Source organism: Thermobia domestica, chromosome 16, assembly GCF_964235325.1.
Source record: "Thermobia domestica chromosome 16, izTheDome1.hap1.1, whole genome shotgun sequence".
In the NCBI taxonomy this organism is placed as follows: Eukaryota; Metazoa; Arthropoda; class Insecta; order Zygentoma; family Lepismatidae; genus Thermobia; species Thermobia domestica.
The window spans coordinates 60747227-60774626 of record NC_137469.1 but is presented as its reverse complement, the minus strand read 5'-3'; the positions used below and the strand labels follow the sequence as shown (position 1 = coordinate 60774626).

The following is a 27400-nucleotide window of genomic DNA, read 5'->3' as shown; positions in this document are numbered from 1 at the left end:
TAATAATAATAATAATAATAATAATAATAATAATAATAATAAAGAATGTGTTTGTCGGTCGGTCAAAATTACGAGAGGCCAAAATGTATGCAAAAAGGAAATTATAAATACTCGGGACAGCAGATATTAGTGTGAAATTCATAGCTTTCCGAATCGTTAAACTGATTTGTGATAGTCTCGGTGACATTTGAGCCCAAGTTTAGGCAAGAAGGAATATGGCAGCTGGTCCAGGAATTGATAGAGGCTACACCAAAAGCATGGCTCTGCGATATTTTGTATTTCACTTTTACTGAGAGGGACAACGCCGAAGGCGTTGCTATTATTTATTTGATATTGAGATCATATTGGTATAATATATCACTCATATTGAGACTGGAAACGCCAACGGAACTGGTTCCCCCATAAGGGTGGTCAAATTAAAACAAAAATAAAAGTCTTCCTCGAAAAATTTACGGAAATTTTCAGAATTTCTCCCGACTTTATGGATCATGATATATGTAAATAACATCATTAGAAAGCCTGATTCATTCTAAGGACAATGACGTGCGCCCATATTTATTAGGTTTACAATTTCCTTTAAACGTCCGTGTTTCTGAAAGGATACTACACTGTCTTTTTTCCTTTTATTTCTTTTCGTCTTCCTTTTTTTCCCTCTTTTTAAAGAGCTTCCGTTAAGATGGTTCTTCTTGTTCTTCTCCAGTTTAGATAGTACCCAATTGGTTATCACCCTGTTTTAAATTGAATCAAACAAGCGGAAAGATATTTTTTTATTATTATTTTCCTAATTTTTCATCCCTTCTTCTGTTAGGACTGGTCACGCCTCCTACAGCATCACAGACACCAAACGAAGCGTATGATTGGTGACTGTACCCTTGCGCGCGCGACAGTCATTTGATATGAGTGACGCGGATGCAATTTTACTTCTCCTCTGACCTTCCCCTTCCCCCTTTCCCCAAACAATATCATCTCTTCCCTATCGTGAGTGTATGTGTGCGTATGTATTTGAAGCTTCGTTTATTCACTCGTTCTAGACTCACGTCTCAAACAGATTGTTTTGATTTGCTTGTATCCCCTCCAACGGGAAAGTTTCTCGAAGTCAAATCCGGAGGAACAGGCGGGAAAAGGGATGAACGTAAATTTGCAGATAAAAACGCAGGGTTACAAGTTTGTTTTTTCAATGTTCTTTGCTTATATTCAACTAACAGGTGATTGCAGTTTTATCATGTGAACAAAGATACGTGATAGCCCTATATTTACGTACAGACAATGGACTCAATGCGTAAATTGTTATTTTCATTTCTAGAAGTCATGTCTCGAAAGAAGTCATCTGTATTTCTGCAAGATAACAAGAATTCAAACACTTGTAGCTAACATCTGTTAACAATCTTTCCTCCAAGCACTGCAGTAATCTAATGGTGAGTTTGTATTGATTGTTCTTTCTGTTTAACTAATAATTAAAACAACTAACGTTAGTATAATTGTTTGTAGTAAATTAAGTTCAAATGTAGATGCCATTGCAATAGAGTTTAGTAGTCAAATTTCTGGTTATCATGAAACATAGAATTTATGTTTCTAACAAAACTCTTTGTGCGGTGATCAATAAATAATTAAACAAAAAATTTAGAAATGATAACAAAAAATAGATAAAAAGATTACGATCTTGGTCAAGAATTTTAGGAATGATAAAAAAATGCATCAAAAGATGTCGATCTTGGCCAATAATTAGTTTTTGGGGAAAATATTTGAACGGCAAATAAATCGAATTTTCATATTTTTTATGGAATAAGCACATCATATTGAGTTAAGTGATAGTTTGAGTTTGGCTACATTAAATGTAGTTCTCCAGATATAAGGCCTACAAGAAAACATTTGCCTGAAATACATTGAATCTTTTGATCCAGTAAAAAAAGTAAGATCCAGATTTGTTGACTTAAAAATTTACAGAAAGTAAATCTATGGAATGATATTAGAAAAAATACTTCCAATTTGACTTCGGAACTATTTTGATATAGCTTGAAAATTGTTAGAAGTTTATTTATTTATTTTTATGAATCATTTACTAATCTGAGAAATTGCGTTTTGAGTAATTATTAAAACAGAAAAATCCTAGTTTCTTGCAGTTTAATATTATCTATGATATGCCGTTAGTAAAAATATTTCTTTAGATAACTTATGGCAGTTCTTAATTTATCTGTCAATATATAAAGCAGATTACAAGAAAAGTAACAAACCTCTACGTAGTTTTTATCTGCCTTACGTATGCAGGTATAATTCTAAATCTGATTTCGAATTCACAAATTTTGAACACTGTAATAAGCAGTATATATTAGTTAAGATCTGGAAATCTCAAGAAAATGTCAAAAAGTAACTTTGTCTTACTTTGTGTTATAGTAAACGTAGGGTGATCATTTCGATTAACCAGGATTGTTCGGTTTTGAGAGCACAAATTATTGTCCCGATTTTTTTTTTTCAAAGAATGACACATTTTGTCCCGACTTTGTTACAAAACGTGTACACAATATGTTTTACCATATATTTCAATTTTAGAAAGTACGGTTCTTGTATTAGTTTGTAAAACTGACTTATTGAATACATTTCAGACTTCAAACAAGTATGATTTGAGTAATTTAGCTATTTATATGTTAAAAAATATCCACCTTAGGATTTCTGAGCTCATAACTTCGTCAGGCTATACAAAATGTTTAAAAAGAATGCTTTACAGACACTGTACATTTAAATAAACATGCAGTATAACAACAGTATTAAAATTGTATCATAATTTTTAAACATTAAGTGCTTCTTGTAATATATATTATGTTCGGCACTCAAAGTAAATTTTAATCTTTGTCTTTTGCCAAAAAAACATCTCATTTATTATATACACTGTTAAAAATACTTTCTAAATTTGTGAAACTGTTCCCTATCTGTGCACAGAGAAAATCTTTTCTTGGAAACGAGGTTTAGCAATTCTCATTTGTAAAGAAAATAACAATTTTGCATCTCGTTCCGCTTTATACAACCTTCTCCACCTTCCTTCATTTCTCATTAATGAAACTTTCAAATGTTCGTTTTCAAGAAAAGATTTCTCAGTGCACAGATAAGAAACGGTTTCTTAAATTCAAGAAAGTATATATATATATATATATATATATATATATATATATATATATATATATATATATATATATATATATATATATATATATATATATATACAGAGGCGGATCCAAGGGGGGAGCTATAGGGGCTATAGCCCCCCCCCTTGACGCTCAGGTATACAGTGGATAAAGTAGGCTTCAATCCTGCTTTGCACTGGATAAAGCTGCAAACTATGGTTTAGCCCCTCCCTTGATCATATCCTGGATCCGCCTTTGTATATATATATACTTGATTATGGTAATATTCTTAGCTTTTGATACAATGATCTATTATTTGTTAAAAGTATGGTTGCTCTAAATAAATGACCACATATCATTACAAATGCTACTTTTTTTCTCTATCTATAAACTAGCAAGCACAAGTCATGCACTAGGACGTTTCTATATATTTTTAATAATTCATTTTAATATCAAGAGAGCAATGCACCAATGAACACTTTCATAGCTGTACACCCTTTTGTTACATAAATGCCAAGTGGGTTAATTCAAAAAAATAATAAATAAATAAAATAAAATAAAGGAAATAGACCAACACTTTTATTCACCTCTATAGATGTGGATATTTTAGAGAGATTTTTGTAAACAGTAAATTATAAAACCATAAAGCAAATAATTAAAGTACTTGGTTGCCAACATAAACATAAATATGAATGGTTTGTGAGATATTGTCTCCAAATTTCACTCGTAGAAAATTTCAATTTTGGACATCCAAACGGTCCATATGAAGCTTACAAGAGGAAAATAAAAGGAAAAAGTCCAAAACATAAATGTTTTTTTGGGGAAAGAAACGGAACTTTGAATTAATACATATGATTGTAAGTGGAGTTAAAATTTATTAATCTAAACTAACTTGCCACCATTAATGAAAACTTTCCGAAAAAATTTCCCGTATTTTATTAGCATTTACTTATTTATTTTCACTGTCATACCTCTAGCAAGAAAGTGTAGAGAATCTTTTGAATTCTATAAAGACGAATATCCATCATTATTATTTTATTTCTAAGAGCTTGTCTTTTTGCAAAAAGTTGACAATATTAATCCAATACATTGTAATACTTAGTTTTTTTTTTTTATGTAATACAATTTTCTCTCATAGAATATATACTGTATTCATATAGTTCTGCCACATTGATATACAAAAATCAAAGGTGTAGCATCGATATCACAAGTATTATTTTTAATCATTCTGAAAGATAAAATTTTTACTAAAAACTAGTAAGTGAAGTTAGAATAACTCTAAAATAAATTATATAAAGGGGCTATACGTATTGAATTTGATTTTAATTCACAGACATTTCACCTTAATCTCATTTTTATTAGAACCTTTTTTTTTTTAAAGTATAGAGGAGAATATTTCGAAATAGAAAATTTTCCGCTTTACCTCATTGTTTCTTGATGAATTGTTGTCTTTTACGAATTGTTAAGTTTGAATTAACAATAAAAGTAGAAATGGCCAATTCCGGAACTATTACTTTTTGGAATCCGGAAAATAAAATCAGAAAAATCAAGACTTTAGAAAAATTCCGGATTTTCACGAATTCTGGAGTTCTTCCGAAATATGATCTTTTCCGAATTCCGGAATTTTTCCGAATTCCGGAATTTTTCCGAAATCCGGAAAGTGAAATTTCCGATTTTGGAAAATTTTGTCCATCTCTCATTTAAAGCAATTTTTGAATCATTAATTATTTTTTTTAACTTTTCAAGAACTGTTTCTTTTGTATATCCTTCATACACAATACTAACAAATGTCCTCGTGTAATACCCCGGATTATATTTCACGCTCTCTTCTTTCCCTGCACTCCCTCAGATATCATCATCCATATTAAATTCGCACAAAATTTTATTTAGCAAATGAAATGTATCATTGTTAGGAGTAATCGGCCAACAACAGATATAATAATGGTACTTATCAACTTATATATGTATTTTTATGTACGGTGCATAAATAAATAAATAAATAAATAATATATTTCAACAAAATAAAAACTATCAATTGCATGAGTTGGCCACGAACGACATACTTTCTAGCAGTAGCGTACTCAGGAATTTATTTCGGGGGCGACTAAACTAGATATGAGGGTATTTTATATTAAAATTCCTAAAATTAGCCTAATTTACACAAAAGTCGAAATTTCGGGGGGGGGGGGTCCGGACCCTCAGGATCCACCCCCTGCGTACGTCCCTGCTTTCTAGCATACAATTATTTGTTTTTCTCGATTTTCTCGAAAAATACGGATGAGGATTTTACTCTAAAGCATGCTTAGCTCGATGCTATCTATCGCACAACATGTTAGTTAAAAAAAAAAAAAAATAGAGTTAGTATAATAAGTTTAGGGTGATATCTCACTGGCACCCAAACTGCACACTGTCGTCCTGCTAATGTTGAAATGCTTAATTAAATTATACCTTCCTTAATAATAGTTTCACTTAGTGGCTATCGTACAGCATCTTTTTTAGGTTTAGAAAAATTCATTTTTCGCGAATATCTCGAAAACTACGCATGAGTATTTAGCACATTGATCTATCGATTGGTATATGTTTCGTCTTTGAATATAGTTTTTCCGTTAAACATTAATAATATTGGAAAATCTTATTTTATTTTTAAAAATGTGTTTCTGAATTCTTATCCATTCTATTTTCACCTCTCCAACATGCTCCAGAAAAGTATCTGAAGATGTATAGTGCCTACTGTTTAATGGATTGCATGTTTTATTATTATTATTATTATTATTATTATTATTATTATTATTATTATTATTATTATTATTATTATTATTATTATTATTATTATTTCAATATATCCTGCTCATCTCTATGACACAGTGGAAGTTAGTTTTGTTTAAGTTTGGTTTGCTTTTTTGTTGATGTTAGTTTATTATTAAAATGTTAGAATAGATCAGGGGCGTAAGGAACCTACGGCCTTCTGGATCTGTTGTAAAAAAATGCAAAATAAAAAATGCAAAAAATGAGAAATGTGAAATATACGAGAAAAATAATTATGAACAAATACATATATCAAATATCAAATACGTATATCAAATAATATGATGTTATATAATTATAGTTTTATACATTTTCACGTATATTAGTTATTAATGAAACATAATGTAAAATAATTAAAAAAACAATTAGGTCTATTCAAAACTGCCAAACTGTCTTCTTCGGAAATAGGCATTGTCAATGTGAGCTTTACAATGAAAAAGATTCTCCACTTCTGAGACAGAGGGCCTTGTTGTAATCTAATGAAATTATTTTAATCTTCGTCTAATTATATTTTCTTTAGCTGTGTATAACAATAAGTTTTAATCGATTTTTGTGTGGCATTATTAAAAGTGTATAAATACACTAATATTTTTGGGATGCGGTGGCTTAGTGGTAGATCATTCATCTGTAGCCCCTGAGGTTCCTGATTCGATTCCAGCTCCCGTCAAGTGAACTTTGTAGTGGACAAACACTGTTTTCTTGGGGTTTCCCGTTTCCTCCCACTTTTGTCATTCCACCATTATTATCCATCTCATTATTATCACCGTCTCCCTTAGGTTTGGTACATAATCGCGGAATGTTAAACTGAAACAAAATATTATAGGCCTATTGAAAAAAAAATGTAGGATATATAAAACATATTTGAATCAATAGATCATCCTTGAACTGAACTAAATGATATATTGGTAGGTGTGTGTGTGTGTGTTTTGTGTAAATCCTTGTGTGTAGTTTTGAAAGAGACCGAATAAGAAAAGTAACCTAAAAATTGATATACTATGCGATAACCTGTTAAGATGAAACAGATATTGAAATATAGATACCCTCATTAAGATTTTTATTATAAAACCAGCAAGATAGCAGTACACCATCTGGTTAGTTCAATAATAAGGACAGTATCTTAATTTGATTACTCTAATAGGATTAAACTAAAAACACATCGTTTTTGGCCATTTACGAAGAACGCCGTGCCTTAGAGTTTCGGATAGACTTAATGTTTTTGTAATTATAGTTGACTCTTAAACTTTTAGTTATTTATTTTTTTGTTTTACTATAATGATGTACAGACATCAGACATACGGAATATCATTCGAAAAACGCCATCGGGCTGACTTGCTGGTTAAATTCTCATGTGTAGTTTTTGAGTAAATTAAGAAAAACGAATTTTAATGACGTTTAAAATAATGTCAGTCCTTGTCAATAATAATAGATAGTGAGCTCGTTCGTGGCTAAGCGGTTAGCGTACGCTTCTTTGGTGTGGGAGACCCGGATCGATTGTTTTTCGAATTCCACGTTAAATCAGTAAGTCCACGACTCATATAGCCTCGCTGCAGAAAGGGACGTTAAACTCAAAGTCAACTCAACTCAATGATTGATAGCTTATATTCTGATGAAACAGATTGTATGTTTAATTATTTACTATATATTTAAAAATATGTTGTTACGTAGCAAGTTGTATCTATTGTTTGTGTTTTTCTAACAGAGATGCACAAGCTTTTTTATATATTTAAAAATAAAAGCATTAAATAACAACTACAGAAGAATTCATTGTGACATCAGCCAACTTGCACGCGCTTTCTTTCCATTGAAATTTAGTGGACATTCTAGTGATCAATTATCATGAGCATCAATGATAATGATGTTACCAAAACTGATATAATAAAAACCTGTCTAAGCATAAACCTATCTTTGTACAATAATAATAATAAATTACAAATAAATAAACAAACTAAGTGAGGTGATTTTGCGTTTAACGTCCCGTTCAGCAGCGAGGCTATATGAGACGTGAACCTACTGATTAACGTGAAATCCGAACCACATGAGCTCCCACCGGGAATCGAACCCGGTCTCCCATACCAAAGGCTCGTACGCTAACCGCTTAGAAATAAACAAACAAATAAAACATGTTGAGTGATTTGTTTGTGAAAAAGGAACAAACAGATGCTATTTCAGTTTTTATTTATCTAGATCGATAGAAATAACAAATACATATAAAAAAACTGGTAACGACAGTAAAGACTGATTTGATTTTAGCGTCCCTTTCAGCAGCGAGGCTATATGGGACGTGGACCTATAACGTGAGATTCAAAGTACATGAGCGACCACCGGGATAGTGATGAGCAAATGCAAGACCAAGACCAAGACCCGGGTGGTCTTGGTCTTGGTCTTGGTCTTGCACATGCGGTCTTGGTCTTGGTCTTGCACTGGAACTCTCGGTCTTGGTCTTGGTCTTGGTCTTGCACACCTAGTCTTGGTCTTGGTCTTGGTCTTGCACACCCAGTCTTGGTCTTGCTTGCAAGAGTCTTGCAAGTTTTGCTTTTAAGAAATCTATGATTTTCATAAGTAAATTTTACTCTGGATATAAGGGATAATAAATCCTACATTGCGTCAATAGTGAGGGAAATACAATGTATGTTTCTAAATGTAATATATTTTACCTTCGTGTAAGTGTGATGATAGTGTACAACATAGGCGATGACCTTTACTTTTTTTTTTCAATGGGTGATCACGCTTCACTACTTATAAGATAAATCACAACATTTCGTAATATTTTTATATGTTTTAACAGATCAAATACTCCACTGGTTCCCAAACTGGGGAGGCTACCCCTGACAGTGAGACACATGAAAGAAAACCAAGACGGCACAGATTACTGAAATATCATAAATTGCAAAATTATTTTTACACTCTAAAGGCGTCAGATTTTTTTTTCTTTCCAACCACGATTAGCTCATCTTTGTATTGAACAAACTCCCAATTAAATATTGAAATTTTGTTTTACTGATTCTAATATGTACTGCATGGGGCAGAAACAAGGTCATTACGCAAAAACGATGAAACAGACTTTCGAAATGTGGGCATGGAGAAAAAGGGAGAGAATCAGCTGGGTTGAACGGAAAACGAATGCAAAGGTTTTAGAAATAGTAACAGTAGGGGAGAAAAGAAGAATTTTAGATGTAATTAAGAAGAGGACATTAGCTGAGGAGGAACTGTATTATGAGGGACGTGCTAGAGGGAGGGGGCGAAGGAGATTGTAGTTGAAGCTGCCAATAATGGCAGAATTGCTATTATTATGACGATGATGATATGTTTTGCAATATTGACCAAAAAAGAGAGAAAAAATTAAAATAATAATAATTAAACCTCTTAATATTTTAGAATATAAATTAAATTAAATTTGTGAGTTTTACGTCCTACGATTATGCCGGCTAGGCTAAAGGAGACGGTGATGATGAAAAATGAATGAAAATGGTGGAAAGAAGAAAGTGGGAGGAAACGGGAGAACCCCGAGGAAACCCTCGCACACGGTGTTTGTCCACCACAAAGTTCACTTGGCGGGGGCTGGGATGGAACGCGGGACCCCAAACACCAGAGCTGAACGCTCTACCACTGAGCCCCAAGATTTTAGAATAATTTGAGTGAAAACTGAAAACGACTCAACTGTCTGTGTCTTTTGTGTAAACTCAATTACTACTTTTGACCTACATTAGAAATACATAATAACGGCATCAAAATTCAAGTTATTTGAAATAAGTACGAAATCACTCTCAGTTGTGAATATAGATTATTTATTGTTGTATAATGTTATATCGTTGAATCCTAGATATGCCTTATACCTAAGGGGGCTATAAGTTATATTGATAAACAATTATTCAACGTATAAGCATCCACCTATGAAATCAAACTTGCGGTCACATGCGCTAATTTTTTGTCAAAGTCATGAAAATGTTATTTCAATATTAATTTTATAAGTACACATTAAAAATTTCCAACGGATGCTTGAACCTCAGAGCCAAGGCCATACCCATGTAGTCGGCTCCTATGGTGTACGGAATTGCCGATGTTCAATACTACATTTCTTTAGTTTTGGAAGAACAACACCACTAATATGTTTTGAAATGAAATGAAATACCTACTTTAACGTCCCACGATTATTACACTGAGGCTAAGGGAAACAGTGATCATGAGAAATGGTGGAATGAAGAAAGTAGGAGGAAACGGGAAAACCCACGCACAGGGTGTTTGTTCACCAAAGAAGCTCACATAGCGCAAGCTGCGATCGAACCAGTACCCCATGTACCAGAGGTGAACGCTCTGCCACTGAGCTACCGTGTCCATAACATGCTCTAGTTTATTTTTGCTTATCCACTTCTTATGGACACAACTATTCTTCGTATGATTTCCCAAAATCCAATCATGGGCCGTCGTGAATGATCAAATGATGACCAAAGTAAATCAGACCTGAAGTTATTATAGCTATATAATTATGCTGTCGGTCGTCTCGTGAACAACCGCCTCAAAAAACGACATACTGTAGCTATACGTTACAGGAGCAGATCGACTCACATGGGTTGCATAAACTACTGGGAACACATTCACTCCGGCGGTATTTTTACTGGAGCTAAGAAGTTCAGTGAAAGATGTAATGATTTTTCCCCTTCCTTTTTACATTCTATAAAAAATCAACTAGTACCGTACTTGTGCAAGACTCTTGCGCAAGAGTCTTGGTCTTGGTCTTGGTCTTGCAGGTATGGTCTTGGTCTTGGTCTTGGTCTTGCACCCTTTGGTCTTGGTCTTGGTCTTGCATCGGGATTCCTGGTCTTGGTCTTGGTCTTGGTCTTGGTCTTGCATGCAAGACTCTTGCAAAAACTGCAAGACCAAGACTCTTGCGCTCATCACTACACCGGGAACTGACCCCGGGTCCCCCACGACAAAAGCACGTACGCTAACAGCTTAGCCACGAGGTAGCTCAACGACAGTAAAGAGAATCACGCGAAACTTACATTATGGGGTATAGATAGCAACTGTCATCCGTTAGGACGTTAAGGCTGACTCAATTAACTCGGCCGGAACAGTCGCTCTTGGTATATATTGCCAAAAAAGAAAAATTGTGCTTATATCTATGGAATATGGGATATAGATCACCACGGTTAAATTTACCGTTACCTCTTAAGATGTTAAAGGATTGACCTCATTCTACAGCTTGGCCGAATTATGTGTTCTAGTAATTTGTTCTAAGAAAAGAATTTTAAAACTAGATTAGGCTAAATATGTGGGATATAGATAGTCACATTAAAGTTACTGTTGTCCATTAAAGCTTTAACAGACTGATTCCATTCATGAACTCGGTCAAAATAATCGCTCTAACTTGAAGCCATTTTTATAAATGTTTCGGTTATTAGGATCATACACTGAAACTTAAGGATTGCAATGTTAACATATTCATCCATCCATTACTTTGCACGATATATGTTGAACGAGTACGAATTTCTTTAGGTTTACTTTTTGCAATAAATAGCTAGAACGTTTTTTTTTTCGGCAGAGTTCGTTAATAGACTTAATCCGTTAACATCTTAACAGATAACGACGACTTTAATAGTAGTCATTAACGAAATCTTCCGAGATAATCGTTGTAGCTATCTATTGCAAGAAATTAGACTTCAAAAATTAGCTTGAATATATGGAATAGCAAGGCCTGTAAGTTATGGATCTACCGTTAAAGTTTCCGTTATCCGTTAAAATGTTAACGGATTGACTTTATTAACGACCATGATCTTATTAACGATGAAATGTATGCAATGTATAAAAAATTATTTTCTATTCTTTTTAACAATGATTTTATTTTCATTTTATAAATTGTACCTGAACTCTCGAATTCGCCGCACAAAAACTCAAATTGTACTCCAGTAGCGCCTGTGCTCCCTTTTGGAAGTCATGGGTTTAAAATATAACTTACTGTAAATTTTATACGTGTTATATTAACTTTCTTTCATAATGCTGTACTACAACCTCCGGTAACCTACAAAGTACGCACTGATTTAGATACGTAAATGTTCGAAAAAACTCAAGAAATTCTTAAAGCTGATTCCGTAGCAAGAAAAAAATCGATTTGGTTGTGAAGCGCAATAGAGAATCCAATTTTAAATTTTAGTATTTCCAGCTCATTGTTTCTCCGAGAGAGGTCTCAAGGTTTTGTTTTCTTTATACATGACAAATCAAAATGATGGGCCCGATTTAAGAAATGTATTCTGTGAAATGTAATGAACATATGATATTGTGAGACATGTGTTACGAAAGGTAAACTGTTACATATGGTATGTGAGCACCTCGCGTAACACGGCACACATCATACCGATTGTGTATCTCCTGATAAAATTTTTGAAGCATGTTGTGGTCCAAGATTAGCAATGACTGTCATTATGCTGGCACGCACGCCATCCAATGTTGCTTAAAGTGGTGGTGCGAAAGGCCTTCCCAATAAGTGGGTCTCTCCGATATTTGGTACGGAAATGCCGTTGTATACTAATCACAGGCTTGTTTATATGATAATCATGCACACAGAAAGATCTCTTTTCTTCAGTCAATGCTATTTTCCAACGACGCCTTGCTTGCTGCTGACACTTAGCTTTGGAAAGGAGGAAACACTGCGAGGAAACTAACCTTTCGATGGGCATATCTCACAATAAACACATGTTTATTTGATTTCACACAATACATTTCTGAAATCGGGTCCATCATTTTGACTTGCCCTGTATGTTTTTATAACTACCACTCGGTTATCTTCGAGGTTTCTGTCCTCATTGACTAGCATTACCTATTTTTTTTTTTTCTTTCTTCAGAAATGCAAGTTTGTCGCAAACACCATTTCATTTATTATGCTAATCTGACTGCTTCGATGCCTTTTCTTTTTGTCTTTCTTTTTTTTTCTTCTTTCTTCTCTTGTAAATTTCAAATGGTTGTCGTCTTCTGCAGGCAGACATGCTTTGTATCCACTTGATATAATTACATATTCATTTTGTTTATCAACTTTCAGAAGCTGTTAAAATCACATTAAACTGTGCTGATTGTTCAGTGCATTTCAAGTGTTTTGTTTCTACGTAGTTCACTGAAGGAAATCGTACGACGATAATATCATTTGTGTACTAAGAAACTATGAATGTACATTTCATGACTCATTTTATCCTTTTTAATTTTACATCTTTCTACAATAATTTTACATCTTCCCTTCAGTTAGGACTGCGCAGGAGTAAACGTGGATCTGCAAAGGTAAGGGGACGGTAGATATCGGCATGATGTCACACCGTCCCCCGGTGCCTATCTTTGCCCATTGTAATTCTTTTAGGAACTGAGGATACGCCGTAAATAATTTTGGGAGGTGGGGGAACGGTGTCTCCCAGCGTTCCCCCTCACTTTTACCCCTGGGACTGCGTACAAAACAAGAGTTGAGGCCGTTCCGTCTCGAAAACGTAACGTGAAAGCGATGTCTCATCCCGGAAAGTGTATCTGTTTCTATTGGAAGGGATCTGTCTCATCTCATGGGCAACTCAACCTTACAATAAATTCGTTTAGCTGTACAAGATCTGATGCGAGTCTTCTATTATTGCCGCATTGTCATCGGCAAACTTGATTATGGAGAACGATTTACCTGTTCACTTTTATGCTTTTTCTCCTTACTTTCACTGTTTCCAAATGAAATGAAATCTTTCAGTTTAACGCAGAGGCGTCATTTAGGGGGCAGGGAGGGGCATTTGCCCCCCCCTGAGTTTGAGATTTATATAGGTTTTATCAATAGAATAGTAGTAAGTCACTGAAAAATGCGAAATTTTACTTATATCAAGGAGTCTTGCCCCCCCAAGCCAAATCTGAAATGGCGCTACTGGCTTAACGTCCCATGATTATGCCTCTTACGCTAAGGGAGATTGATGATTAAGGCAAGTGAATGATAATGGAAGAATTGGTGGAATAGGAATGTGGGAAGCGACGGGAGTACACTGAGAAAATCCACGGATACGATATTGTCCATCACAAACTTACTTGGCTGGGAATCGAATCAGTGACCCCACGTACAACAGGTGAGCACTCTACCGTGCCCACTTTACTGCTTTCAAAACATTGTCTCAATGACTCCAGTGGCGTATTTAGGGGGTGGCTATCGGGCTCAAGTCCCCTCCCCGAAATAAATTTGTTATATGCAAAACTTCATTAAAATTTGTCGGCACCCAAAGGGAAAAATATAAATGCTTATTCACGTGTTGTGCATAGTCCCTCCCGAAACAAAATCCTAAAAACGCCACTGAATGACTCATGTGTAAATGTTGAATAAAAATACGATAATCCGTACCTAGATCTTATATCTTTCCCCAGTAGCGTACGCAGGAATTTATTTCAGGAGGGGTCCAAACTCAATATGAGGGTATTTTATATTAACATTCTTAAACTTGCCCCTACAATTAGGTTAAATTTACACAAAAGTCGAAATTTCGAGGGGGGGGGGGTCGGACCCTCAGGACCAACCCCCTGCGTACGTCCCTGTCTTTCTCTATTCTTGTTTTCATCCTGTCCTTTCCTATTATCGTTGTTTTGTTCTTGTCTATAATTGATATACAAAGTGTATTAAAGACCAGGACCATACACTTAAAAAAAAAAAAAAAAAAACGGAAAGAGAGCGAAGTTTATGGTTTTCAATTTATATTATGAAAATTTTCCAATTGCAGCAGAGTTTGGGTTCCACACTGGTATAGTAGCCTACGTTAAACGAAAAAGCAACATTGTCAATTCAGAAAACTGATTTTTTGAGCCCCAGAATATCAACAATAGAGTATTGTTGAGAAATGTGTTCAAGGTGTACTAGATTCCCTCAGACAATGTGCTCGTGCACCGTGTTGTCTTTCTGTGCCCAGTTTTTCTGTTCCTCAGTTAGAACATAATACTAAACAGGATGTGTCGGTTTTTCAAACGTAGGATGCCTTACCAGCGTGGAACTCAAGTGACTTGCATAATTGGAAATATTCTACCATTTTAGATTGAAAACCTCTTCTTTCCAACAACTTTACTCTCTGTCAAGTGTAGAGTGAACACTGTCTAGTTTGCATGAGCATATGTAAATTAAGTATATTTGCATACATATATTTAAATTATGGTTAATTTCCATACCAACATTCACAAGCTTTATTTGATATTATTATTAGACCTATAGTATGCATATTTATCTGTGATACTAGAGCCGGCTGCAACTATTGAGGATTATCCGCCTTACGCAGAGTCGTTTTGAAGTATGATTAACGCCATACTAAAAGCCTGACTACTACAGGAACCTTATGTTAGTCGAACTCTTTAGTATGGCACTAATCACGCGTCAAAATGACTCTGCATACGGCCCATGTCTATAGCTAGTATTAATTAATATTTTGTGCGGCATTTTATCATTTTATTATAAAGTAAGTGAGAAATGAATAAGCTATTATATCGGGAAGGCATGGTCACAGAATGCGAATGATTTTATATAAAATCAAATCCACGTAGAGCAGAAGCAAGATAAGAAATATTCTATCGAAAGGAGATTGAGCTTCAGCATGCAGAGATTTTTTTTTTTTAAACCGATTCAGCTCACCACTTTGGAAGTTTCGTTGTCAACTCATATTCATCGCACACCGAAAATACAGACAATGGAGAGAAGGCAGACATGCGTACAGGTAAAATAGTGTTTGGGCTAGTGGGCGTAAGCTACGGATTAATGTTTTCTTCTTCGCAATCGGAAGGTTCTAGGTTCAAACCCTCCGGCTAACCATCACGACTAACTTTTTTTTTCCTTCCTCACCAAGCGAATGCCAAAATAACTTTTGAACGTAAGGCATATTTTTTTTCTTTTCTATCCCATAATTATTGATTTTATTGATTGAGTCGGTGACGAAGTCTTGTAATGCAGCTCTCTTGAGGGCGAAAAAGTATGGTGGGAAACGACCTATACTGTGTAGGATGATTTTGCATGATGATCTGTACACTCTCCAACCACATCAAATTCAAGCCCTAATCGTGCTTCGGAGTCCACGTTAATATCATCAGGCCCTAATCTTCTTAATCTTGGTGTTTCGTAAGGAAGTAACATACACACACACACACAAAAAAAAAAAAAAAAAAAAATCAGCAAGAAAATTATTGATTCTGGTGTAAATTCACCTTTTGGGTCATATCTGCGTGTTCGTTTTATAAAATAATAAATATATAAATGAAAAAAATGCAAGACAATTCTAGTGCAGTCGTTTCCAATCTTGTTTACCTGGTGGCCTTCTTCCTGAATCCTGTGTACTACATACTCCCCCTCTCTCCTTCTCCTTCGTTGGTCTCACCTGTTTTGCGATTTCAGATGCAGAATTGAAATCTCAAATCCTTAATAATAATAATAATAATAATAATAATAATAATAATAATAATAATAATAATAATAATAATAATAATAATAATAATAATAATAATATAAAGATAACCAAGAAAGTTCTGTCGCTTTTTTTGGAGGTCTTTGTTCAATTGGCCCTCACACCGCGAGTTGAATGCGAATGGAGATGAGGGAAGGTCAGTTATTGGTGTGGGTATATCCAACACACTACCTGGTTGTGCCAGTTCAGTTACACCGTGAACTTAAGTAAGGACAGAATGAACATGGGACCTCCACAGAGCGTTATAAGTGTGTGTATACTGTACGGGTTCAAACTGGGGTCAAACGCCGCTGCGGAGCGGAAGATATGTCACGCTCTTGGTGAGGTGTCGTGACTACGCGGACAGTACAGCGGTGGTTTAATAAGTTGAAGGACGGAAGACTAACACATGTACAAGATGAAGATCTTCAGGCAGGAATTGAGGAGAACAGTGGCCAGATATGTGAGGAACTGGGACTACAATTCAGTGTGAGTGGAGAAACCATTCGGCAGCACCTCCATCAACTTGGGAGCACTACAAGTTGGGTCGATGGCTCCACATGATTTGACTCTGGACCAGAAGGCAACGCGAGCAGACACATGTTTTTCTTTACTGTCTCATCTGAGGAAGGAGCCATTTCTGGATAGGGTTTTGACATATGATAAGAAGTGGGTCCTGTACGAAGCTCCCTAGCGCCATCATTGCTTAGCATCCCATGAACCGGTTCCAAAACAGTCGAAACCAGCACTGCACCAGAAGGTTCTCCTCTGTGATTGGTGGACTGCTCGTTGCATCGTGCATCGGGAGCTGCTACCAGCTGATGAGAGCATCAATGCAACTGTGTACTGTCAGCAGTTGAGCCGTTCAAGAAAAACTCAAAATTCTGGAGCACTTCTGAATCGCAAAGGGGTCCTCCTGTTACAGGACAATACTAAGCCCCACGTGGCTAGGATGACGAGAGACACTATTCTACGCCTTGGATGGGAGACACTATTATATCCGCTATGCTCCTCGGACATTGCACCGTCCGATTATCACCTGTTCCATTCCTTGGAGAATCACCTTAGAGGACGTCAGTTCAAATCCCTAGTAGAGGTGCAAAATGCACTTCGTTTCACGGTCCACCAAGTTCTACCGCGATGGTATCCATTACCTTCCAGAACGTTGGCAGAAGATCGCTGATGGGCCTATTTTTGATCTTCCAAATACGTTTTAGGTACCATATCGATGTTCGAAGGTGGTGGATGAAAAAGCGATAGAACTTTTTCGGTTACCTTTATAATAATAATAATAATAATAATAATAATAATAATAATAATAATAATAATAATAATAATAATAATAATAATAATAATAATAATAATAATGTAGAGAAGGTGGATAAATTTAAATAGCCTAGGTCTGCTTAGATTTGAAATTGTAATGAAAAACTATGGAAGCAATCTATAAAAATATAATGCTGCGCAATGCTGCCCATATATTATTATTATTATTATTATTATTATTATTATTATTATTATTATTATTATATTCAGAATTTTCACTATAACCACTAATGCTTTCTCAAATTAAAATGTATTATCGTACCTGTGTATATTTCTGTACACCATTTGACCTTGAAATCTTGACTGGACTGGACAACAACACATTCCCTCCATTTTGTTGATAGTTCTTATCATCCCTAAACACAAGTTGACATTTTACATAATGTTAATTAATTCTATCACAAATTAGTGATACATAGCTTTCGAATAATTATTAACCAATTGTCATTTGAAAGATGAGTCATTTATCTATTATACCCACGTGCTTGCACTCTTACAGCATCAAATCGTAAAAGGCTATCACGAATTTTTTTTTTTGGATATGAGACGCCATCCCACTTATCTGCCTGGCTCTGCACCTTGATTAGGCAACGGAAGTGACGCATAACAACGAGGAATTGTGTTCATTTGTAAACCCCTAGGCCAAGACCTACAACGATACAAGGCTGTTTCTACCAGCTGTCAAGCGATAGTTAAAATGAGGGATGTTATCTTTTACTTGTCCATTATTTAGAAATGTTACAGACAATACTTAAATATACTGTGGGTGTGTGCAACCTAGTTAATCTTTCTATTTATGTTCCAAGAGTTTTAGTAGCCGAATGTAATAGTATTTGCGACGCTGGTTCTAAATTTGTTTTAAGGATTTATCCATTATTCAGTTTTGTCAAGACAAAGTATTTCGGAAACTATGGCCAGATAGATGGAAGTTGAGTGATGTGTGGTAAGCACATTGACACCCATAGCCTTTGTATTTTTTACTTTCTTGGTTAAAGTTAACCTTTTATTTCTTAAGAATCTAGGCTAAGGGCATCTTTTATATTTTGCCTTGTAGGCCGGAGTTTGCCTTTTATTTCTTATTTCTAGGCCAGAGTTCGACTTTTTATTGGTTCACTTCTAGGCCGGAGCAGTGGCGTAACTACGTTTCATGTCTCCCCCCCCCCCACAAGAGAATACCCTGCATTAATAACTTTTTTTTTTGTGAAATGATAGGTAACATAATAATAACCTTACTTCCCTATATCTGTGGATATTGAGTTAAATGCATGCAACTACTAGGCCTAAATATTCATAAATGGAAACTTCTTTGTTATACATGTAATTTATTCAATAAGCTTCAGAATGGAAGATGGACTTAACTCTTTGCAATCAGTGACGCCAGTCTTCATGAAGAGTAGCAGGAATTAATTCAGGGATCCAAATACGCAACAAAATTTTGCTAGCCCAAGAAAAAAGCTACTAGCTCACATCTCACAATAGAAATCATTTACTTACCTTCGATACGATATTAAATACTTGACCGTACCGATTAACCACTCGCCCCGGGCGAGTGGACGAGTGGTTATTTGCATCCCTGAATTAATTGAATGGTTTCCTTCTTGCTTTCCTGTCAGCAAAATTCTTTACTAACTCCCATACATCCATTTTTTTCAGCTTTGTCCGCATTTATTGAGAGCAGTGCTAGATTACTTAATCTATTTTGGCCAATTATGCTTCTCACATAGGGTTTTTATTAACTGGGTCAATCCAGACGAAGTGGTCCAGAAGTCTCTCTCTCGTCTCGAAAATATGCTGTAAAAGTGATGTCTCGACTCGAAAAATGATATTTCTCTATCGGAAGAGCCGTGTCTCGACTCGAATTTTGTCAGGAAAATTCTGTCTCGACTCGTCTCTTGCTCATCCCTACCTATCGGTTACTTCGTATCAGGAATATGATATTCCATAGTAGGGGACAAAGTTCCCGAACTCATGAGGTTGGTGCTCACTTTACGTCATCCTCGCAAAGTGAGCGTGATCTCGAAATGGTGTGAGTGTGAGGTCGAGTGAGCGTGATGTCGAAATGATTTTAGTGTGAAGTCGAGTGAGTGAACGCGTACGGTCGGATTGATGGAGTGAGCGTGAGATTAGGACAAAGTGGGCATCATAGCTCATGAAGTCCGATCTCAATTTCACTGATCTTACTATCAAAACTGTAATATTGATAACTGTATAAAATCACTCTCACTTGAGAATATGGATATTTATTGTTGTATAATGTTATATCACTTAATCCTTGATGTGTCGTATACCCAAGGAGGCTAAAAATTATATTGATAAACAATTATTTAACGTATAAGCATCCGCTCATGAAATCAAGATTGCGGTCACATGCACTAAGTGTTTGTCAATGTCATGAAAATATTATTTAGATATTAATTTTATGGGCACACATTAAAAATTTCCAACCGATGCTTGAGCCTCGGAGCCAAGGCCATGCCCATGTAGTCTACACCTATGGCGTACGGAATTACTGATGTTCAATACTATATTTTTCTTTAGTTTTGGAAGAACATCACTAATACGTTTTGAAATGAAATGAAATATCTAGTTTAACGTCCAACGTTTATGCCGACACTAAGGTAGACGATGATGATGAGAAATGAATGAAATGATGGAGTGAAGAAAGTAGAATTAAACGGGAAAACACCGAAAAAATTTACGCACACGACGTTTGTCCACCAAAAAACTCCTATGACGCAAGCTAGGATCGAACCAGGGACCCCTTACACCAGAGGTGAACGTTCTACCACTTTTTTTTAAAAAAAAAACTGAATCACCGAACGTCCTCATTGACTTGCTTATTTTACTAATTTCTACTTAATTTTAGTCGCTTTTTACTCATCTAACTCGCTTTACCAGTAAGCTAGAACGAGAGTGATAAGAACACAGAAACATCGTGGACAATTAAAATTCCAAAGGCTCTCCCGCCGGGAATCGAACCCGAAACCGCATACACCAAAGACGCACGTGCTAGCCACTAGACCAGCGACCACTGAGGCACCGCATCCATAACATGTTTCAGTTTACTTTTCGCTTATCCGCTTCCTATGGACACAACTACTCTTCGTATGATTTCCCAGATCCAATCATGGGCCGTCGTAAATGAATCAAATGATGACCAAAGTAAGTCAGACACTCAAGTTTTTATACTTTGTAACAATTCATAGAATTATGCTCTCGGTCATCTCGTGAACAACCGATTCAGAAAAATGACATACTGTAGCTATATGCTAAGAGGCAGATCGACTTACACGGATTGCATAAACTACTGGGAACACATTCACTCCAGCGGCATTTTTACTGGAGCCAAGACATTCAAGGGAAAGATATAATGATTTTTCCCCTTCCTTTTTACATTCTTAAAAAAATCAAGTAGTACAGGTATTTATGCAAGACTCTTGCGCAAGAGTCTTGGTTTTGCAAGTATGGTCTTGGTCTTGGTCTTGGTCTTGCACCCCTTGGTCTTGGTCCTGGTCTTGCATCGGGATTCTTGCTCTTGGTCTTGCATGCAAGATTCTTGCAAAAACTGCAAGACCAAGACTCTTGCGCTCATCAGTACTACACTACGTGTTTTTTTCATCGTGAAAGATTGAAAGTTTGGTGCGCTGATGAGAAACTCCCACAGTAAAGTACAGGGTTATTTCATGATGATCAACTTATGCATGAAAATCACATGAACTGCCAATCCGATGATGTAGTATAGGAACATACGAAACAACATATGAATGTTTATTTAATTCTTTAATCGAATTCCTTCTAATTTTAACAGCCTTTTGCTATATTATATTTTGCACTAGAACGCATTTCTTAAGTATCATTATTATCATCTTTTAATATTTATTATACATCCATAACCATTGAATACGGTACCTTTCATTACATTAAAATAATTCATATTTCATCATCTTAATTAACATTTGACTCCTTACAGGCTATTTTCAAAACTAACATTAACATTCGACATTCATAACTCAATTAAAATAATAAATTATTGTTTCTCACCTATCTTCTTTACTGAATATCAGAGACACGAATATTAATACAATACAGTTGGAATTTGCATTTGACATATCGATCCGAAGCTTTGATTAATTTACAGCCGCATGTTTAATCAAAATTACTGATCACAAAACTATCCCACAATCCCACAATCCTATGTTTCCGTATTTATCAAACTGTAAAACATTTACGAAGACATATTGGTTGTTTACTAATATCGATTAGAAAAAGTTTTCTTAGATTTTAGTTTTAAGATCATATGATACGGATCAAATTCCAGTTCTAGCATCCTGAGATACAGATCGAAACTCGAGTTGCCACTTTTCAAATATCTTGTAATGCTCTAGATTCAGATTCAGTTTAGTGGCACCTTACATACGTTCCGTGTAGAAAGGTGTGTTTTGTCTAGTTTAATGTAACACATCAACGGAGTTTGTGTTCTATGCACTTTCAAAACAGCAACATTCCACCCGATGTTACGGTAGGAACCTTCTTTCGTAACTGGAAAGCTTTAGTTTACATTTCCAGTATTATTTGTATTGTCTCAGATCTTCTCAAAATTACTACAGACCTCCTTTAATTAACATTACTCAAGTTCATCTTGAAATCTTGTCACATTATAAATGAAGATATTTTTCTTTAAAAAATATTTAATGTTTAATTAATTCCTTTTACTCTAGCCTTGCATTTTAAAAATTATTTAGCGTAATGGAAGCATGAGTTCTATTATTCATAGCAAAATTTCATAAACTTATTGTTTTTAAATGTGATCTTAAAACTACAGTGTGCCATAAGTCATTTACGTTAGCCATTATTCAGTTCTCAATTGACTAGAATAGTAATATCTAATTGAGGTAAAACAATACGTTCATGAATATTATCTTGTAAGGAGTGATTTTATAGCCGATTGAATTTACAATCGGCTATACTTAATTTACATTTGTAATTAAGTAAATTTGCAATAGTAGAAAGAAAGGGATCAAAGGATGAACGTGTGTTCTTAATTCAAAAGTAGTATTGGGCATTTCTGCCTGGGAATAATGAGAGAGATTTTTCCTAAATAATAATAATAATAATAATAATAATAATAATAATAATAATAATAATAATAATAATAATAATAATAATAATAATAATAATAATATCTATAGGGAAAGCTCGTTCATATAGGTCTAGATGAACCAAATTTTAGGGATAGCATAGCGGATGATTTTTCTTTGCTTTTGCGGAGAACAGTTACTACGAGTCACTTGACGTTCCGAAATCGAATTGGCATATTCAGGTCAGAAGGTATTTTTTAAAAATTTGTTTAGGTAAAGGGGCGCTATAGTGGACAGGAGCACCGAAATATTTCTTATCGAGAGTGTTAAAATACCTAGAGCCGGGCCAGAATGTACCGGTAATATGTTATCTATGCTTAAAAGGTATAATTTGGGCTTTGAATGATGGAGGACACTGAATACTTGGATTTTAGTTATCTAATTTCAAAACACCTAACTGAGTGTTATGACAACTTATAATAACTCCAGAGCTCCCTCATGGCTAAGCGGTTAGCATACGCGCTTTTGGCGTGGGAGATTCGGGTTCGATTCCCGACTGGAGTTTATGTGGTTAGGGATGCGCTCGAGTCGAGTCGAGACAGAATTTTCCTGACAAAATTCGAGTCGAGACACAGCTCTTCCAATAGAAAAAATATATATTTTTCGAGTCGAGACATCACTTTTATAGCACATTTTCGAGACGAGACAGTTTCAAATTTTGTCTCATGCGCATCCCTACATGTGGTTCGAATCCCACGTTAAGCTGTAGGTCCACGTCTCATGTAGCCTCGCTGCTGAAAGGGACGTTAAACTGAATATCAAAAGTAATAATTTCATACTTTCGTAGTTGATAAATAATTTATTCTAAATGCATTTTTGTCAATTCACTTATGGCTCATTCTGTATATTAGACTGTTGAATGCTGCAATAACTTTAAATAATTTTTAACTTTTTTTTTTTTCTTTCGTTTCAGCCAATGATCACTTTTTCTCCTTCCATGTTCGACATGGAATTTTCTCAAGATGGAACAGATTGTAGCACCACATCCTCACCCCACTGTACCGACTTCGATTCTTCAGAATTGGAAGATATGTCTGATTTCTCCCCCGACACAGACATGGAGGACGGAAGCCCAGACACCCTGAAAATAAGAGATTCCACCCCTGTTGGCGACGAAGATGATCGTGGGAGTCATCATCACAAAAAAGACCAACAAACATCCCCTAAAAGAAGATCACCTTCCGAAGCAGGGGGTACTACTCTACGCTGTGCTATCGGGATGGGAAGTAGCGGTAATTTGTCTCCCGTGAGCAGTCTGGGTGGAGCAGGTGGGCGGAGTTTGTCTCCGTTTGGACCGCCCCTTGCACCAAACCCTTGCCACGTTCCCCGCCTTGTCCGCAAAATCTTCACCAACAGTCGCGAACGTTGGCGCCAACAAAACGTAAGTGGCGCTTTCGCTGAACTGAGAAAATTGGTTCCTACACATCCCCCAGACAAGAAACTTTCTAAAAATGAAATACTTCGAATGGCCATTAAGTATATTAAACTATTAGGAAGTGTTTTGGAGTGGCAAAGACAACATGATAATAACAACAGCAATAGTTGTAATATTAATAATAACAATAATACCAATACAAACACCAGTAATCGAGACAATGGTGATAAAAAGCAGAAGAACAAAGGGAATACTGTGTCAATCAAGGAAGAAAATAGGGTTGAATGTCTAAAGAAAAGTTCATCCACCTCAAATGAATCGCATACTACAATTAGCAGATCTTGCCCTTCAGTTACGTACGATCGCAACGGTAATCTTGATTCATCTCTACGAGTAAAATTGAACCCTCGTCACAGGTTAATATCCACTAGTGATTTTATTCCTAAATATCACAGCCATTATCATCATCATTTGTACCATGTACGTCACCAGCACCCTAGTATTCCACTGTCCTTGTCCTTACAACCATATCGAATTAAGCTGGAAAGTCCTGATCCATCGCCTTCGCATCCTAATATCACTGAGGGCCTCCTGACTATTGCTCCGCGTGATAGTAGCATATCGACTCCTCTTCATCACGTTATATCAGGGCGAGGTGAAAAGAAATTACAGAAATCGCCACCAGATGGTAGTAGCAACAGCACATCAAATTCAAGACTAACATATGTAGTGACATCTAGCGATAAAAGTGATAACTCCGTCAAAGATGATTCTGTGGTTACTGTATCGACCAGTGGCGGGGGTGGTGGAAATAGTGTCAGTGTAGCAACTTCAATAACTTCTATTGCAAATGTGAGTACCCCAATTTGTCGAATTCCTTTCCGAAAACGATCACTTAATGAGTGGCCAAGTGACAACACAGCAACTAAGAAACAAGTGTTTAAGGATAAAAACTCAAATGATTAACATTTGTTTTGTCTTCATTTCTTCTTACGACAAAATTGCTCATACTGACCTAAAAGAAGTACCAAATTCCAAACTATTCCAGCTTAAAAGCTGCTCTATCTTCTTCATAGGAAATACATGTGTATGTAACAGGTAAATCTGACGTAACACCTTGTTAATTTTTGATAGATCTTACATCAACTCAACCGTGAGTTACTTTTGCTTGCAAATTACATACTACAAATCAAACACAACCTAATAGCCTACTCACTAACGCAAATATGTTTCCTTGTAAAATTACTAGTTTGGATCAGGGGCGTCATTTAACGAGGCAGGAGGGCGAAATTGCACCCCCAAGAGTTTGAGGAATACATATACTTTAATAGATTGTCTACTAATATATTAGAACAAAACGTGAAAGTTTTTTTGTCGGTCGAGCTCTTGGCCCCCTCAAGCAGTCTGAAATGACGCCCCTGGTTTGGATGAAAAGCAAAGAAAACAAATGAATGTGTTATATACAGTAATTTGTTCTTGAACCTCCAGAAAATTGCTTGTTAAGTATGATAATTCTAAAAGTTATGTCACATCTTGGTGGGAAACTCTCGAAACAGTACTAGAAAGTAAATAATATCAAAGCAATGTGTAGAATAAATTTTCGTCAGATAATTTTATTGTTACAAGAGCATTATATACAGTACAGCACAGGGGCGGATCCAGGACGGACTTGGGGAGGACGGTAGGTTGTAATACTGCTACTTAGAGCTACTTTTAAGAGCTCCAAACTCTGGGATGGGTTTTATTTATATATAAAACAAGAAAGTTTCCTCTTTTGGGGAAGAGGCGATCGCCCCCCCTGGATCCGCCACTGTTACAGTATCAATTAACATATGTCTTGCAGTTAAGTATCGTGATTATGTTTTGTGATGTATTTTGTTAAAAAAAAGATTGTGTTCATTATTTTCATACATGTTACCACTATTACGTTTTATTGCTAGGTATTATACCTTTCACAAATAAATAATCGTAACTTTTTTTTTTTGGAAGATTGTCTTATTTTTCTTTGCTATGTTCACCAACATAAAAAGATGTAATGCATTATCAAGATGTTAGATTGATACTCACGTAACAGACATTGTAGGTCCAAGTCCTGGACTAGCGAAAGAATATTGACCAAATGGAGTCCTGAAAATGTGAATTCTTTCTGAGTGTAGTACGCAGGTAGCAGAGATGGAGTGGGTCAGTGGGTCAAGCAGGTCAAGTTTTCTGAGTGGGGTCAGCGGGTCGTGGGTCAATCGCATGTGACCCACTGCGACCCAACACCCACCATGACCCACTGAGACCCGAATTACAGAAACTTAAAACTCAACGCAAAATTGTATTTTTATTTACAGCACTTAGCGATTTGATTTCGCAGTTGTGCTTTAAAAGTTCTCTAGAAAGAACGATGATGTATTGTTGTACAGTATATTTACAAAGTTAGGTCCGAGAAATATGGTTGTCTATTTAAAATTTACGGCCCGAACCCGGCCCGGGCTCGAAGTGATATATGCTTTGTGGGCCCGAGTCCCGCCGCGAGCCGGGTCAGGCTTAAGACTGCGAGCTCAGCCCGAGCTCATGCAGACCACTGCCAAGAGGGGAATGGAGAAAGATGAAAACTTTTTAATGAGGAACAGCAGAATTTATACTGTTTACATAACATAGGGTTATTAAGTTTAGGAGAGGTTATATAGGTAGAAAGGAAGATAATGGGAACGCTTTCAAAATTTTAACCAGAAATCCAATCGTAAAACGACTATTAGGAAGACCTAGACGCAGATAGGAGGACAATGTTAAGATGAACCTCGCAGAAGTAGGAATACAAAGTAAAAACTGGATCTATTTGGCTAAGGACGAAAGTCAGTGGAGAGTTTTTGTGAATGCGGCAATAAATCTTCGGGTTCCGTAGGCCATGGAGTTAGTAAAAATTATACTTATTAAATTTGTTTTTAATTAATAGAGATTTTATTTCTGATGTCAAGGGCTCCTATTCGATTCCAGGCCATGTGAGTTCGGTTTTTGAGGGGTTTCCTTTTTTGTTCCACCTATTTTCATTTTCCTAATCATTCAAATGCATTCAATATCTGCTCCGTTTTTGTTTACAAGGCATATTAATAACTGTGATGAAATTAATCCTGAGGCACGCCCACGCTAGGGGTCCATCAGGTCCGGACCCGCCCGCCCGAATATGAAAAATTTATTATTTCAGATGAGAAGAAATGAAGTAAATTAATTTATACATTCCAACTC

General features: G+C 35.8%; 1 protein-coding gene and 1 long non-coding RNA gene across 3 annotated transcripts in view; one reads left to right on the top strand and one right to left on the bottom strand.

The window, feature by feature from the left end:
- Positions 1-21885, bottom strand: part of LOC145673084 (uncharacterized) — a 122296-nt gene extending 100411 nt beyond the window's left edge. Inside the window, exons 1-2 of the long non-coding RNA XR_014128717.1 lie at positions 21698-21885; positions 17919-18012 (exon numbers count right to left, since the gene is read on the bottom strand). This is a non-coding gene — a long non-coding RNA (uncharacterized LOC145673084). The remainder of the gene's footprint in view (positions 1-17918; positions 18013-21697) is intronic.
- HLH3B (Helix loop helix protein 3B) lies at positions 976-26153 on the top strand. Of its 2 annotated transcripts, none has more exons than XM_081742438.1 (2): positions 976-1415; positions 23708-26153. In XM_081742438.1, exons 1-2 carry the CDS (start codon positions 1413-1415, stop codon positions 25133-25135), a joined length of 1431 nt encoding a protein of 476 aa, XP_081598564.1. In that variant the 5' UTR covers positions 976-1412; the 3' UTR covers positions 25136-26153. The 2 variants fall into 2 exon arrangements, with proteins under 2 accessions (XP_081598564.1, XP_081598565.1); XM_081742439.1 differs by lacking the exon at positions 976-1415 and adding an exon at positions 18476-18599.
- The last annotated feature ends 1247 nt before the right edge of the window (positions 26154-27400 follow it).